The 18,135-nt window shown below is 38.3% G+C and overlaps 2 protein-coding genes across 4 annotated transcripts in view; one reads left to right on the top strand and one right to left on the bottom strand.

The window, feature by feature from the left end:
* LOC130920909 (E3 SUMO-protein ligase ZBED1-like) overlaps positions 1–1,232 on the bottom strand; it is a 139,066-nt gene extending 137,834 nt beyond the window's left edge. For all 3 annotated transcript variants that reach the window (XM_057844447.1, XM_057844446.1, XM_057844448.1), the window contains exon 1: positions 389–1,232. In XM_057844447.1, the coding sequence (XP_057700430.1) occupies positions 389–1,190 (802 nt within the window). In that variant the 5' untranslated portion in view covers positions 1,191–1,232. The remainder of the gene's footprint in view (positions 1–388) is intronic.
* The window catches only part of fam83fb (family with sequence similarity 83 member Fb), a 56,888-nt gene that overhangs the window by 22,788 nt on the left and 15,965 nt on the right, over positions 1–18,135 (top strand). The gene's annotated exons all lie outside the window — the stretch shown is intronic.

Genomic DNA, 18,135 nt, shown 5'->3' with positions numbered 1-18,135 from the left:
GGTATATATATTGGCCACAAGCCTACTCAATAATCCCCAATCATATGACTTTTCATGAAGCCACATGTACAAATAAAGTGACATTGAAAATTTTATTTTGGGGTTTTCTGATTTACATTGTTTTGTCCAGGATTTTATATACATTACATACAGTACACACCGGGAGTACTGTAAATAGCATTGTTTTTGCTACAAACTGGCATATTTACTTCTTTTAGATGTTCATAAATTTGCACTGTCCCTATTACATAAAATATATAAAATGAATGAATATATAACATTTAACCTCATTACAAATAATTAATATATATTATTTAATTCACATATGTGGCTTAGAGGGTTTGACAAACCCTCAAAAATCACCCGAAAAGATTGTATAGTCACTTACCAACTGCAAGATGCAGCCTGTGTCCAAAGCACTGCAGCCGGGTCCATTTGTTCAAGGAAGCTGCCCTCACTATGTTTGCAGCATTGTCTGACGTTATGCAGACAAGATGTTCCTCGTCCAGGTTCCAAGAAGCCACAGCTTCTTTCAGCGCCGCTGCAATGTTCTCACTTGTATGAACATCCGGGAAAAATGCAGTTTGCAAACAGCGACTTTTGAGTTCAAATTCATCATTAATGAAATGAATGGTCAGCCCGATGTATGGTGCTGTTGTCCGGCTGGACCATAAGTCCGCTGTAAATGCATAATGCACTGCTTGCAACAGCTCATTTGCAACCTGTAACCGCTGTTTTTCATACAGCTCTGGGATGGCCACTTGAGAAAAATACGTACGTGACGGTATTTCGTAGCGCTTGTCGAGAGTGCAGATCATTTTTTTAAACCCCGTTTTAACTACGGTGTTCATAGGCGCCATGTCTTTGGCCAAATGAAAAGTTATTGCATCCGTTATTTGTTGATGCCGTTTGGACTTCCTGTCGTAAGGTGTTAAGCTAGCGAAGGTTTCTGTAATTGTTTTTTGATCTGAGGAAGTTTCACCTGGGGTCCTTTGTTTGCATTGGTCATACAGGAGCTTGTGATGGCGTTTCAAATGGTCGAACATGTTCGACGTATTACCTCGTGTTGAGGCAACCACGGCGAGGCACTGTCGACAAAGGGCTTTTTTTTGTTCTGTGTCATCTTTCCGATAGCCAAAATATTTCCAAATTTCTGATGTCGATTTTCTTTTGGGAACAAAGTCTTCCATCGCTTGATTCGCTTCCTTTACCGTCTTGCGTGTTTTACTTTCAATTTGAGAACAGCCCCTCCTCCCTCCACTCGGCTGTTTGGCCCATCCTCCCTCCACTCTGCTGTTGCAGGGGGAGAGGGAGGGGCCGATGACTGCTGATCTGAAGGGAAGGAGAAGGCCTGCTGAAACCATGAAGCGGACCAAAATTTTGTGTATTAAAACCAATAAAATAAAATTAAAAACTATCGCACGTCCATGCGGTGGGACTATTGCACATGCGCACATCGCGATGGCGATGTTTAAACGATATATCGTTCAGGCCTATTTCAGACCCCACATATTGGGCAGCTTTCTTTCTGAAAGATAGAAGAAAAAAGAAGTCCTGTGCTAAAGAGAAAAGCAATCCCAATGACAAAGATTTTAACATGTATTTTACAAATAGAATGCCTCAATGATTTTTTTTTTCTAATGAACAGTTTTCAAAAGCTTTATTGGTGGATTTTCACAAGTTAAAGCACCACACAGAAATTAATCAATTTAATTGTGTGAGCAGGATCTGTGTATTATTCTTATTATTTACAGGGTACCTGCGTGTTATTAAAAGTATTAAAAAGGCATTGAATTTAGTTTTCCATTATTAAAGGTATTAAAAGTATTAAATTAGCTGCCGTAAGTCTGGATTTTTTTCATAGTGGTTTTAATTTTCAAGAACATCTCAGTGCAACCTAAATTATATCCGTGACGAAGTTTGTTTTTTTTTTTTAATCCATAACGAAGATCACGTGTAGAATTTTTACGATGCACTGCACCTCGTGTGTGCGCGCCGTTAGCATCAACATCATAACAGCAGGTAATCGCACAGTACCAGGCCCGGAGTGGCTAATCGGGAGAACCGGGACAGTTCCCGGTGGGCCGCCTGACTTTTGGGCCGGTCGTAATACACATTTTTAACGAAGCTTTCAGTTAAACTACTTACTAACGGCATCACGCAACACTGCTTTGCGCGATAAATTGTGGCCCTTCTAGCATTCCGTAGTTTGAAATTCGATACCCCGCAACATTCTCCAATGCCGCCAGCTCTGCCTCTGGGAAAGAGTATCATGATATTATCCTGTTGACTTGATTCTGGAAAAACTTAATTTTGGGTTTTAACTCTTTAAGGTCTGGGCCTATTTTGTCTGATTTTGCATGCCTTTGAAGTTGCCTTTATATTTCAAAGAAAGAATTGTTTACGATGGCCTGGTTTGGTCCCTTTTTTTGTGACACCTTGAACTTCATGTCCAAACTGTTGTTTCCGTCACTGACCAATTATAAATCATCATTTTGGGCCCAAAAAGACCAAAAATTCCACAATCGTTTTGTCAAAATTTTTAATTTTGATGTCCAATTGACAACCAAACATGCGTAACGAACCGTTTTGAAACTGTAATATTTATTCAACATGTTAGGATGAACATTCAACCAAAAAAATTTAGAATAAATAGTCTTATATTTGACAATTCAACATAAACAACAGGTATAGCATAGGCGTTTTTTGCCTTTATACATGCTCTAGTCAAAACAGGTTATATACAGCAGACCGAACAGTGAAAAAATATATACCATCTAACACAAAAAGTGTTTAGAGGCCATCTCTTTATGAGTTTAGGTATTGCGGCCCATCACCTGATGAAAACTATGTACACACAATCAAGCTTCTTGAACACACATTTATATACACAAATTGAGAAGACTGATTGTGGGAAAAAATGTATATATATATAACATTGGGGGGGAAAAAAGTATTTTCAAAAATATTTACAATAAACAAGTTAAATTTTTTTCAGGCATGCCACTCCGAAAAGCAGTTTCGTCCTGGAATTCGAAACAGGGCGACATCACACAGCCCACACTTCCATGGGGTGTTGGTCCTCTTTCCACCCTTCCATTTTCATTTCACTTTACTTTCATTGTCACTATAAATGTACATGAAAAAAAGTCAGTACTTATGAAAATAATAAAGTATAAAATAAAAATATATACAGCAATAAATAATATTGGAAATCTATATGTATGACAATAGAAAGAATACCATAGCTGAATATGTGCTACATCCCTAATCTTCATATAGAAAGAAGATCACCACAATTATAAATTCCTGCCTTGGATACACACAGTTCACGTACGACTTTGATCTGATATGCACATTTTATTATTATATACACAAACACACACTTATATTGCATCAAAATTAACTTTGTCTTGCAATATCAAAAGAAACTTTCAAAAGAAACTTTTTCCAGCCTAAAAAAAAAAAAGAGTTTGCTTACCTCTGCTCGTCGATGGCGTCACCCACGTGTTCAAATACGTCACTATCTTCATTCGAGGACTCTTCTGAAGAAGACGATGATGACGAATTTGGACCATCCTCTTCCTCAAGTTGATCAAATAGCACAATTGCTTGCGCTAAATTTAGTTTTCCGTTCATTCTCAAAGTCACACAAAGTCGCTGCTTGATCCAAACGGCCGTCGGCTCGCCACCTCGCTGCTTCAGAACACTCCTCCCTCTCGTTCGGTGGAACCTCGCATGGCAGTTATATTTATTTAAAAAACGCATTTAGTGCGTCCACTGTGACTTCGAAAGGGTTCGTTTGATTTGTGGTTTTTTCATGGAGCTTCCGTTTTGAAAAAGGACAAGAAATGATGGAAATATAGACACAAACAAATGATCCATGCAGCGTTTTAATGTTTTTTTGAGAGGACAATAAAACTATAAAACTTAAATGACAATATCTCACGTTTTAATTGGTCGATTGACTTCAAATAATAACGAGAGTAAACCGCAACTTCCGCACTTTAAAACGAGACCAACCAACGGCATGTGGGTGACGTATTTAAAACGTGAGGGCGCTTCAAAGACGACGTGCGCTGAGGACGCGCCGGCGCGTCCTTCGACTCTCAAGGGTTAATGGCCGAAATGGGGCACGTTGAGGCAGCATGACGAGCGTGAACCCATTTGGCTGTTGGCGCGACCCATTATCGTTGTTTTTGAGCATGTTTGGATAAAAGTACAGCGATAAACCGTAAATGAATATGCAGAATGAAATATTTTTCATGAGAGCACCAATAAAACTTCCACCATGGAGGCTCCAGGCACTATTTTTGGGCACAAAGACGGAGGATTGGGGTGAAATCCACGTTCTCAGGCAAAACATAAGTTGGGCATTTTAACCAAAAACATTACACTCTGAGGTGGACTGATGAGCGTGAACTACCCTGAAATACACAGGTGTCTGAACTGTATAAGTGCATTGGGAGACAGCCGTTTTGGTGAGTTCAATTATTCTTTCAGTCAATCTTTCACATTTAATTGCGGTAATTTTATGTCATGAATAATATGAAAACAGTCATAAGTAATGATATATTACATTATTTTTTTATTTGTTTAAACTATATACAGTACGCCCCCAAAATTTTGAATATCAAGTAAAAGTTGTTTTATTTTGGTAGATTAAACCAACAAAATTGAGTATGTCAATTTGCATGTACCACAAACTAGGGATGTCCCGATCCAGGTTTTTGCACTTCCGATCCGATACCGATATTGTTTTGCACTTCTGATCCGATACCGATACTAGCCGATACCGATACCGGCCTCTCTGAGCATGTATTAAAGTTTAAAGATATTTAGCCTCCTTACTTAGTTGTCAGACTCATGTTGAAAAGGGTTTTAGTAGTCTTGATAACAACTTGCCAGCTAAATTAGGTGAGTTGGAATCAGAGGTTGCGCTAGACTTTTTCGTTGTCTGTCATTTTGACTGACAGGGTCATAAAAATCCGGTCATAATCTATTTTTACCCGTCACTTAAATTTTTAAAATGATGATAATGACATTGTGGTGACCCTTCGTTTGGCATAATTCACCTTCCGTACTTGTGTGTCCATTTGGCCGAGCGCGTTAGCGGCTACGACACAGTCACGTGACAGAGACACTTAAGAGCCGCGTGCCGGCTTGAATAGAGAGTTCACAGAGAGCAGCAGAGCTACAGCGGCTGGACACAGCAATTCCAGCTAACAAGACTCTTAGCATTGCATACCGCTTCAACATATTCAATAGTATTTAGTTTTCATTCATTTTAATTGATATTCTGTCCAAACAAGCTTAACAGAGAATCCACACCGTTCCATCACACATCAAGCAGATGAATATGTAATGTTTTTCTCCGCAGTGACAAAAACAGCTGACTGTGGCCCCAGTAGCTAGGCTACGTATGGAACAATGAAATTAACAGTTCACCTGCTGTGGCCTGAACGGAGTCTTACATCTTCCTCCTGGTGCGCATGGACTTGAATTGCGTGCCCGCTTGTGCAGTCCCTGTTTTTTCACCTCTTTTATCAACACCATCGTCGTTTTGGGGCTTTTTGAAGAAACTTCGGACACTCAGTTGCCTTGACATTTTTCAGAGTAAGGCCAACGACGTCATGCATCAAGAGAGACAATAGCTAATTAATATGCTCACTCGCCACCCTGTGGTCTGGGGTGTGAATTGCAACCTGTCAAAATGACAGGTGGACTTCAGTTTTTTTCCGTCACCGTTTTAAAAAATCGGTCAACGACGGAAAATATTCGGTTAACGCGACCCCTGGTTGGAATAACACATAATGGTTGCTAACAAGAAACTGACCTGTTTATTAAATGATAAACACAAAACATTTTAAATAACAAACAGAAATGACATATTCAGACAGTAAAACATGCTAATAATATTGTAAACTGTCTTAAAAAAGCAAAACACACAAACAACCTCAAACTATTAACTATTACACACTCCCTTTGATTTGCTTGCCCAGCCCGAAATAACCCAATATGTTATGTTTTATTTGTAGGCACGAGCCCGAAAAAAACAAAATTTTATGCTTTATTTGTGAGGACTCGGGAGCGATGCGAGGTTATGTTTTGTGTGATCACGTTTGGTGACGCCAGTGCATATATGCATAATGATAACAAATTATGGCCTGTCTTTTGAAACAAATTCTCCCAGTTAAACAAGACTGTAAAATGGATATTCAATAAACATTTATATATTTTATATTTGCATGTGTGTTCTAACAGGTGGATAGTGGATTTGACCTTTATTTTAATTAGGGCTGTCCCAAACGACTAATTTTCTCCCGATTAGTCAGGCGACTATTTTTACGATTAGTCGACTAATAATTAAAAAAAAAAATTTTTTTTTAAATTTTTTTTACTAATTTAGCAATGAAATTTTTGTTGACGCTTATCAATTCACAAAAAAATATATTGGAACACTTAAATGATTTATTAAAGTACAAATAAACATGTAAATAACAATAATAAATCACAAATAAACAATGAGTTCAAATGCTGATAGAATTAACTAGTGTAGCATCCCGACTGGGAAAGATGGTCTCTTAAACTGATGGTTTACAACTTTTATTCCATCCTTGATGTAAACACACTGTAAGAGCTACGGTGCACACAAATAAAACAACACAATTAGAAATTAACAAAAACTTTTCACCTTTTTCCTTTGAAACCTTATTTATATATCAATGAACTGCCTATATGAATTGCCTTTACCTTAAATTATTACCTTATCATTGACAATCTCTCCCTTGAGTGCAATCACTGTATATACTGTATATATTTATGACCTTTTAACCTTATATAATTTTCTAAACCATAAAATAAACCATAACATGAAATAAACCTTTCAATTAGCATTAAGAACAATACTAATAGCACTTATAGGCCCAGTGTCAATGAAATATCATTATTTAGTAAGGCGACAGCACCCTCTGGTGTACAAAAAATGAAAAAAAAAAATTTTTTTTTTACAAACTGGTTGCGGCGCATGGTGTTCATTCACGGCCGACTTGCAGCCAAGCTTGGCATTGAAGCGACAGGGCAGAAGAGTGTACCCTCCTTCGTTTCTTTCAAATAAGTCAATGTTTTAGACACTCTGGTGAGCTTTTTTTGGCTTTGTGCCGCTTTCCCCGCTTGCATACAGAGCATCCGACATTCTGAACTTTCCATACATATATTTTTTTAACCCTTCATTAACCGTCGACGGGATGTTGTGCTTGTCGACGGATTTACGTCATCGATGACGTCGACTACGTCGACTAGTCGGGACAGCTCTAATTTTAATCTCCTCGAGTTGGCAGGAAAAAAAAAAACGCAAGTTTTCTCAATGTTTAAAAACTCTACATATTTTTATCATACATCGTTTTAGTATAAATATATGAATACATATTTTTTGAAAAAAGTCTGCCCGATGCGTCTAAATCCCACTTTACTCACGAGAGATAATGGCTCATCATCCAGAATGATTCCTTCGGCAATGACTCTTCCCTGGGCTTTGGGACTGTCAAGTGCCAGTTTGTCACGCATAGCAATAGTTTCTGCCAGTGTTCGTTGTGTATGACCTTTCTTTCTGTCTTCGGTTTTCTCCTTTACTCCTCATATACTCCGCATACTCCTTGTATTGTTTGTGGTGGTATTTCGATAAATGCTTGATTAGTTTGGTTGTATTAACACTTCTTACAGCTTTACCACCACGCTTGACTTTATTGTGGCATATGTTGCCCTCTGCCTCTTCGTCTTTGTCGTCCTTTAAAGTGAAACAATCCCACACAGCTGACATTTTTACCGAGAGTCTCTCAGTCATTTGGGAGACGTTGAAGGTGTGCGTAAAATGCGGACCGTATTTTAGGGAAACCGAAGCAAAAACTGGAATGGATTATGTAAGTCGGTGCACTAGAACCGGACCGGGCTTTAAAAAAAAACTGGATCGGAAGTCTGGATCGGAATTTTTCTGTGTCGGCCGATCCGATACCGATACGCATTTTTTTGCCCACATCGGCGTCCGATCCGATACAGATATCGGATCGGGACATCTCTACCACAAACCCCCCCCCCCCCCAAAAAAAATTGAATATGATGAAAAGCTTCAGTTTTGTACAGACTTGCCACATGTGTAATTCTAAACACCTGCAAAAGGTTCCTCATTCTTTAAAAAGTCAGTCTAATATAAGATAAAATTATAGCTAGTACCCCAAAAATAAAATGGTTCCGCCAAGAAATACGATGGCGGAAAGCCGTTCCGGCATGCGGTGCTTTGATCCCGAAAATATGACGGCAACTGTCAGAACCCAATGTTTGAAAAAAAAAAAAAAAGCTGCCACACACGCATCTCCAATAAGAACAATCTACTAATGTCAGATATACATACACAAGTGTTAACAATACAAGCCTAATAAAGAGCTTGCTTAGTGTCATCCGTTTTCACTGATTTTTATTATTCATTCATTCTAGGTAGTTCTCCCCAGCGTCTCTATCTGACAAGTCGCATTGCCTGTAGCCCTTTTCACACATATTACCAGGGAATTTCCCGTATAAGGTAACGCAGGATTTACTCCCGTCATTGCTTTAGTGCATGAAAAGATTCCGAGAATGAAGCCGGTTGGACGCTTTCACAGACTTGACCTGTGTTGCCCACTGGCACTCTCTGTGCGTGGAAGGCTGCTTGGCGATTTTATAACCTGGACATTACGTCAATTTTGGTCAGCATTGTCACAATGTTGGTCAAATCCTGTCGTGTTTTGTTCCGGAGGGAGCGTTCCCCGACGTGTAACTGCAACCAATTTAAGGTCATCAAGAGGTAAGATCGGGCCTAAAAAAATCCTGCCCGACCCGACCCGGGTCCGCTGGTATTAATGCCCGACCTGCCCCAGCCCGATCAATTAACTTGATTTGCAGGCCCGAAAAAAACCCAAAATGTTATGTTTTATTTGTATGCCCAAGCCTGAGAAAAAAACCCTCAAAATTCTATGTATTATTTGTGAGGAGGAGAGGGAAGGGATGCTCCAGTCAGACCTGGACAGATCTCTGCTTGCTGCTTGGAAAAACGGACTGGTTGCGTTTTGCGTGATCACATTTGGGACAATGCCTGCGCATTAAAGCCTGTCTTTTGTAACGAATTCTCAGTTGGCAGAAAAAAAAACGCAACTTTTCTTAATGTTTAAATAGTCAACATATTTTTATGATCATTTTAAATGCATTTGCACAACGAAATAACGCTGGAAAAGTTTGTAAAATGTAAATAAACGGATGCGGTTTTGCATCGCAGAGGAGAAAGAGTAAAAAGAGGGCGCATGGCACGCTCTGGCTCTGCAATGACCATACAGCGCCTTGTCTTTTTTATCCAAATTATTTGTTTGATAAGTATTCCTTTGTATTCCTTTCCCCAAACAAAGTACCATCAGAATCTCTGCTGGAGGATGTAAACACAGCACTGTTGAACATCCCTACCGTAAATATCACTGAGACCAATCAGCTGATATATGCAGCAGTATCAGCCATCCTAGAGTCACTTGGCTACAAGATAAGCAGTGCCAGTAGCCAGAAGGAGCCTCCATGGAAGCGAAGGGTAGAGGCAAAAATCGGAACAACACGGAGAGAAGTTAGCCTCCTAACAGAGCTGAGCAAAGGCATGAAACCGAAGAAACAACTGCCCAAGAAATACAGCAAGCTGTCCACAGCTGAGGCACTGGAGACTGCTAAGCAAAGGCTCATAGCCCTAGCTAGCCGCTTAAAGAGGTACACAGGAGAAGTAGAAGCCAGGAGAATAAACACTATGTTCTCAAATAATCCAGCTAAATTCTACTCTCAGTGGCAGGGTACCAATACCACAGCAGACCCACCCAGGGCTGAGACTGAACAATATTGGAAGAGTATCTGGGAAAAAGAGGCGTCTCACAACACTAATGCCCAATGGCTGGCAGACCTGCAGTCAGAACATCGCAACATCCCAGAACAAGACCCAGTACTCATCACAACAGCAGACATCCAGACAAGACTGTCCAAGATGAAGAACTGGACAGCTCCAGGGCCTGACAAAATTCATGCCTAAACTCCGAGATTTACATTCCTTTTAGAGAGGTAACTGAAACACCAAGTCAGTCAGTCATCATGGTAACAGTCTTTGAACTTAACCTGCCCACTGCTTTTGAAATATCCCTGAGTTTCTACGCTCCTCCCACATGGAAATCACTATGTGACATGGCTTGTCTATTCGTTCCTATCCCATCAACATCGAAGCGCAAATCCTTCGAAATGCTTCATGCCGCGAGAGAATCCTCTGACCCAGATACTTTCATTTTCTGAGGAATATCTGTTCGAACGCAACGGCTTCTCACATAATCGTATAATTTACCTCGACAACCTACTCTAGCCATACATTTGTAGCCTGACAGATCATGGACGTGCACTCACATATCTGCAAATCTATTGCATAGTGCTACGTGGTTTTTTTTTGTTTGTTTTTTTTTTTTGCAAGTGGCAGTTTTCTTTATAACATTGGCGATGCAGAGCACGTCAGGAGGGTGCAGAGTGGTGAGAAAAGTAACTCTGGCACTGAAACGTTTCTTACCAGTTAGTGATGGTTACGTTCCAGGCACATAAACCCATCAGAAACATCAAGTAGGAATTCCACAGGAATACATGGTGACTGATCTAGGATTCATATGGGCCCTCTCTCTCTATTTTTTTCTGTTTTAAATTTCTTATGAATTTGCTGCTACCTCAGCCTGAGATAAATATTTAATTTAAGGGGAAATACAGTGAGCCCTAGTTTTTCGAAGTTAATGGGGAGAAGTGAAAAACCGCGAAGTAGCACAGCCCATGTTTAATGTTTTAGCATTGGAAAGAGTAATACTACATATAAGACATGTTTTTTTTTTCACTTTTTCCCCCCCGAAGTATAATCTAAAAAAATGTATATAAATATTTCAATAAATGATTTTTGAGCATTTCAAATGTAATAATTATGATAAGTTTTAAACATGTTAGTTTCTCACCGAATTATTTTTAAATACGAATAAGTTAGTAGAAGAATGCTTGGCTTTATTAAATGCTTCATTTAGTGAGTCCACTCCAATCTGCTCAAGCTGCTCACTTACACACAATGAGTTGCCACAGCAACTGTTTCACAAGTTAAGCGATGATTGACGCATGCGGTTCTTTGAAGTTCGTTTCTCTGGCAAGCTCAAACCCAAACATCTGTCAATCATTGTTACTTTAATAAGCAACTCCAGTGCACTGCCTGACAGAGCAGGGAGAGGGAGAGAAAGAGGGAGGTAGAGTGAGACTACGCGATAAACTCGGGACAGCTCATCTGTATTTCTTTTGTTTTTTTAATTGAAAAAAAAAATCCGCGATGGACTGAGGGCGCGAAGTTTGAAGCGCAATTTAGCGAGGGATCACTATACTTTGCTTTCACCAAATCACACAATTAGGGGTGGGAACCTCTCGCTACCTTACGATATGATACGATTTGCGATACAAAGCTCACGATAACGATGATCTCACGATATGGCGATACGACATATTGGTCAGGAAATCATTCTAGGATATTGTACAAAAGTACTAATAAACAGAAAAACAAGCTATTTTCATCCTCCTGCTGTGTATTGGAATGAGTTTCTCAGTAGTAGACATCCAATCCGTAGCACTTCAAACGAATTGGACGTCTACGGTGGTCAATCCCAACCAGTGAGTTTAATTTGGGCGCCTTTCAGGCCATTTGCTGTTTATTTTTGGTCACTTCATGTTGACATGAGCATTTATGGGTTTATTTTGGGGCATTTATGGGTCATTTCCTTTTGATTTAAGGGCATTTATGGGTCACTTTTGGTTTAATTTGGGGTACTGAACAGAAGGTGACCCAAGAATCTCCCAAAATGAATAGGCAATGACTGAAACTCAACAGAAAGTGACCTGTAAATGCCCTAAAAAAAACAAAAACTGACCTGTAAGCCCCGTAACGATAAATCGATTCGACAGGAGCATACCCCTACACAAAATTTTGTTTGTTTATTATATAGTGTATGTAGAAATAACCTGTCACCCCAGTTAAATATATTCCACAGTTAATGAAGAAAAGCTGATTTTTCTGCCCTCACCGCAGGAGTCCCGCAGACAATCGGCCAATTCATCAGCGTGCCCAAACGTTGATTACAAGCCAGTGTGACGTCGACGGAGGAAGACATTTGTATTCACAAATACCAGCACGTACAACTCTGTACACTGATCATTGAGGGTGTAACAGTTCACATTGATCTATTGAACTCTTTTGGTTTTGCAGTTTCTGTTCGGTTCACTTGCGTACCGTTGTGATTTTGTTGTATTCATTTTTTTTTCATACAATTTATTATTAGCTAGAGATGTCCCGATCCGATCAAGTGATCGTAAATTGGGCCGATCGTGCCATTTTTCAGAGGATTGAAATCCGGTTAAAAGGATCGGGTTTTTAATTTAAAATCTATATTTCTTTTTTTTTCTGCCTCATGCTCGTACAGCCTCTCCTCTCCCTCCTGCTGCTTTTCTTGGTCAGCAGTGCAGCTGGAGTTTGTTACTTGAAGTTAACGATGATTGACAAGTTTGTAGCTTTGATCTGGCGAGTGAAGGCTCTGTAACTCTACGATCAGAGGCACAAATGTGTTAATCATCGTTTAGTCCATCTTCGTTCTCTAGAGGCTGTTCTCGGCAGCATGAGCGTCAAAGCATGAATGGATTTAAATGGACTCATATGAATTATATGAATGTTATGGAGAGATTAAATGTATGGCATTAAAGGAGATATAATGAAAAATGTGGGTACACCTACATTTTGTGCTGGTGCAATGCACCAGAGCAAACCATGCTAAAAGTAAGTGTGGAGCCTTGGCAATATACGTATATCGCAATGTTAATTTGTTCCAATATCATTCAGGCCTAATTTTTTGTTTATTTATTTATTTATTTATTTTAATTTTTAAGGGCTAAAAAGTAACAAATTATCCAGAAATACAATGGCATTGCCAAAAGATACAAAAATATTTTAATGTCATACTTTGCAACACTCCTGGAAAAGGTACTATAAAAAGTACAGTACTGTAATATGTTTGGAACTTCAAATAAAAACGAGAAACAAAACTTTTTTTTTTCAGTATCGGATCGGGATTTGGTATTGGCAGATTCTCAAAATCAGGCGAATCAGACTCAAACCTGGGCACAAATATATGCGATCGGGATAAAGCTATTATTAGCTAAGCGCTACTTGCGAAAACTGAATCAAGAGAGTGTCCGCAGACGCTTTAGTGTCGGACGCTCAGGGCCACCTTTTAACAAATGGTGTCAGGGTTCATGTGGATGCATTGAACCATTTTGGTTTTGCATTTTCGGTTCGGTTTACTAATGAACCGTTTTAGTTTTCTTTTATGATTTTTTTCCCTCACAAAATTTATTACCGTATTGGGCTGAATATAAGACGGCCCTGATGATAAGACGACCCCATCTTTTTCAAGACTCAAGTTTGAAAAAAGACTTTTTGAACACCAAATGAATTTTTATACAGAAAATAATTACAGTACATCTGAAACAAACGATTATAACAATATATTTGAGAGAAAAAGCATGTTAGTTTGCTTCATTCAAATCTTAATATCTGAACATTTAAATATGTAAACTAAAGTGCAATCACATGCGTAAATGAATGGCTTCTGGTTTTTGAAATGTGAATAAACCAATCTATTGTGATAAAATAACAAAATTGCAATAACTGCATGAACCATCAAAGTGAGGTCTAACTGTAACTGTAGTCTTGAAACAAATCTGAATAAGGAAAAGCATTGCAATAAAATAATGCAAACTGGTTAAACTTGAGAGTAGCTGAGATCTGTCATGACCGAACATTACTCCTCAAGTTCAGCATTCGCTTCAATTTTATCTGGCGCCATCTAGCATCGTGATTGGGTATAATGTCTACACCCAGAATATAAGATGACTACCACTTTTTCAGTCTTATTTCAATGCAAAAAACACCGTCTTATATTCGGGCCAATATGGTATTAGTGCAAGCTAAGCGCTACATGTGGAACTTCTGTGGTGTCTAACTGAGTTTCCGCACGGACGCCTTAAGTATAAATTAAGAGCTGACTGATGAACCCAGATTTGGGGATCCTACTTTTTGGAAAACCCCTCAGAGCTGTGATAACCCGAACGAAGACAAAGAACTAATCTTGGTAGCAATAACAACTTTGCGCATCACAAATCGTCTTTTAAAATGGGAGAATCTCTGCTCAACCATTGAGAACCGTGTTAGAACTATTTCCCAAAAACATGTTTATTTAGTGTCTATTGAAATATTAGGGAGATGTATTGAATAATTGAAGTGCAAATCTTCCATAATTCTCTTATAAGTGTTGTTATAAACCATGTAAAAGAAAAAAATGAAACTGCATTATTTTCAATTATTGTATTTATGTGGAATTATGTATAAGTAACAACAAAATTTTCCATCTCCAGCCAATAGGAGAACAACATTATATTTATTATTTTATTTTATTTTTTTCAAATTGGTCAAACAATAGCTAAAAGCAACCATCTCATCAACTTTTAGGACTCCAGCAAACAATGATGAGAGCTTGAGAGTTTGAGATCACCGATTATTGTTTGTACTGTATGATTTCCTTTAAGTGGGTGTATTTGTTCTTTTTTACTGTACTTAGATTTGGAAGAATAATGTAGCGTATTTGCTGCTCAACTGGTTGATCGACAAGTAGTGTTTGTGTTTAATTTGGGTGCATTTCTATTGAATGACATGAAAAGAACAATGCGTGTGTATTAGTGGTACTTGAGGTTTGCGATTGGTGTGCAGTTACAACAGCATCATATTGTTTTCCATACAATAGAAATAACTATGACGTCCTAAAATATGGAAGTTGAATTTCAAGTCCTAACAACTTTCTTTGACGTTATCTGCGCCAACAGTGGGATGTTTGTCTAAACAATTAATTGGGCGTTCCTATTGATCCACCAACGCAGCTTCAACAATCGAAAAAAGCAGAATGACATATTTACAAATGATAAATAGATTCACACACAAACAGAATCGTGAAAACAAAACAGACAAAATTGTGAATATATTTGTGGATCTTAAAAATGTGAAAATCACAGATATACGTATTTTTAGTGTTGAAAAACACATGTCAATCACAAATGAATGTATGTATATAATTTTCAGGAAAAGTATAGTGATAATGGGAGGACTGATTTTGTTAACAGTGGTCTTTTTATGCTTATGACAAAACGTGTCGCCCAAGAGAAAAGGTTTGCAAGTAAGGATTATTGATGCATGTCTTGTTTTTTTTTCTTTGTCAATATTTTTTCTGGCAGCTACATGGTTTTTAATACCTATTAGTGATTATTTTGAGTATTTTTTTTTTTCATACATGTATGTATGACATTAAGTAATTCATCTGTAAGCATTCGAAACTGTGTTTTATTTAAATTAATTCAGCATTGTGTGTGGGGGGGTGTTTTTTAAGTGGATCATTTTTGGTCAAAGAAAACAATAATGCTCATAACACTGCTTCAGGGTAGTTCAGATTTTTTATAGTGTAATTAGGTAGAAATAATATTGAGTACCTCCTCATAAGTTGTATTACTGTATAGCTTCCAAACTATTCTCCTATTTGCACATTTTTGTTCTTTGGCCATTGAACAATGGGTTATCAAAAGGTAAACTTCTACCTCCACCCACAAAAAACCAAAATAATTTAATGGGGATGTCCCGATTGCATATTTTGGTACCCGAGTCACTTGACTTTGAGAATTTGCCGATACCGAGCCCAGATCGAATACTGAGGAAAAATATTTTTTATTTATTTTATTTTTCATTTGACCAGAAGTTCAAAACATGTTACAATACTGTAGTGTATAATTTGTAATGTACTGTATAGTACTTCCTATTCCACTTTTTCCTGAAGTGTTAAGGAGTCTAAAATGTATATATTTTTTGTTTATTTTAGCAATGCCATTATATTTCTGTATCATTTTGGTTTTTTGTTACTTTAGTAACACTTTACAATAAGGGTCCCTTAATTAACATTAGTTAATGCATCTTTAGACAATAACTAATGTTTAAGTAACATTACAATAATTAATAGAATTGCTTATCTAACATTTATTAATATATTTATTAACATGAGTTAATGCATTAGCTAATGCATTAGGTAATGCATTAGTTAAAGAGGATACGACACGAGAAAAAAAGTCTTAAATGGCATTATTATGTGAATTAGAATCATATTTTGAGACGATTCGACTATATACAACAATTTAGCAAAGCGCAGATGACGAGAAATTAGTCTTTTAATCTGCCGGTTAGCCACGCCTACCATTATAGGGCTTTAGCGTCCCCAACAGGTGGATGACGTCAGCGGTAGACTGGGCTCATCGGTTTTACTATTCAGCCAATTGACGGGGAATTATTCAGAACGAGGAAAACGCGACGAAGAGAGCCGCAAAATGTCATTGTTTCAGTCTCTCTACTCCATTATTTTTACAGGATATTCTTTTTATCCAAGTATTTTTCCCCAATAGCTATATAAATGGCTTGAGAAGGACCAGTCAGCCCGTCGACGGGGAACTATTCACAACGAGGAAAACGCGACGAAGAGAGCAGAAAAAAATGTCATTGTTTCTGTCACTTTACTTCAATATTTTTACAGGATATTCTTTTTATCCAAGTGTTTTCCCCAATTGCTAAATAAATGGCATGGTCATGACAAATAACATTCTTGTGCTGAATGGAATATGAAATAATAAAAATGCATTTATTCAGGACGACTTGGTAAAATTACTCCATAATGGTCAAAACTGTCGACTTCACCTTTACTGTCGCACCTCCCGAACGATATTTTATGACACCTAAATCGGACATATGTCATTTTCCTTCCCCGGCTTCAGAGAATGTAAACAAACTAGAAGGCGTGACAGCTAGCCGACATGCTAACCCGAACCGAGTGATGTTTCAAAGTCTTCGAAGCGGAAAATCACACATAACTTGCCTGGATTATTTGACATGACGACCCGGTTGTCGATTGTTTTTGCGGCTCGGCAAACCGCCCGGCGGAGAGCAATTTACAGTTCGTTCCCCAGAGGAGGGTGGCTGGAGTTGTTGTGCAGCTAACGTGCTGCTAATGAGCATGAGGAGAGCTTTTTACATGCCTATCAATGATCAAACGTAAGTAGTCCTTTATTTAAAGAAAGTGTGTAGTGTTTACTTTGTAATCGCTGTATTTGTATTTGACATAATACAAAACAAGATGTTTACTCACTTCCTCGTTAGTCCAATGGTCCCACAGTAAATATCCACGGTGAATGGGAACCTTTTGAAACTCCAAAAAGGCGCATACGCCTCTCCCTGATACAGAATGATTTTTCTGCAGCCGTTTGGCTGGCGTGATGCGAAAAATAAACGTATTAATCCGCAAAATCAGCTGAATCCTTCGTCCTCATACACAACAGTACACTGTATAGTGAAGAGGACGTCTTCCACCGTACACATCACAGCGCCCGCCTCCTCAATGCAAGACCGAAGCCGGAAGTCACTCATTTTCATGGCGCGGGATTTAAAAAACTAAATAAATATAGCGATCGCTTCCACACACATCCAAGTGGTCCATATCATTCAGGGGCATAAAATACCGCGTGTATTATGAAATAAACATGCGTTTTCGTGTCACATGCACTTTAATGCATAACCAGACAGTAACTAATGCTTTGGTAAAATTTAAAAAAAATATAGGCCTATATAGGGTTAGGGTTTAGGGTTAGGGTTTCTTACCTTAGCATTTATAATTTCTTAGTTAAGTATTACTTAACCTTAATTAACCATTACTGAATGTTTTGCCAACCCTTATTGTAAAGTGTAGCACACATCTCCCTTAACTAAGAAATTATAAATGCTTAACTTCCCCCCTCTTAATCTTTATTAACCATTACTGAATGCTTTTTGGACGCTTATTGTAAAGTGTAGCACATGTGTCCCTTAACTAAGAAATTATAAATGCTTAAGTTAACAAACCCTAACCCTAAACCCCAACCCTATATAGGCCTATATATATTTTTAAATTT

The sequence above is a fragment of the Corythoichthys intestinalis genome, chromosome 8 (genome assembly GCF_030265065.1).
Source record: "Corythoichthys intestinalis isolate RoL2023-P3 chromosome 8, ASM3026506v1, whole genome shotgun sequence".
In the NCBI taxonomy this organism is placed as follows: domain Eukaryota; kingdom Metazoa; phylum Chordata; class Actinopteri; order Syngnathiformes; family Syngnathidae; genus Corythoichthys; species Corythoichthys intestinalis.
The sequence above is the reverse complement of the archived record's forward strand: the minus strand, read 5'-3'. Positions and strand labels throughout refer to the sequence as shown.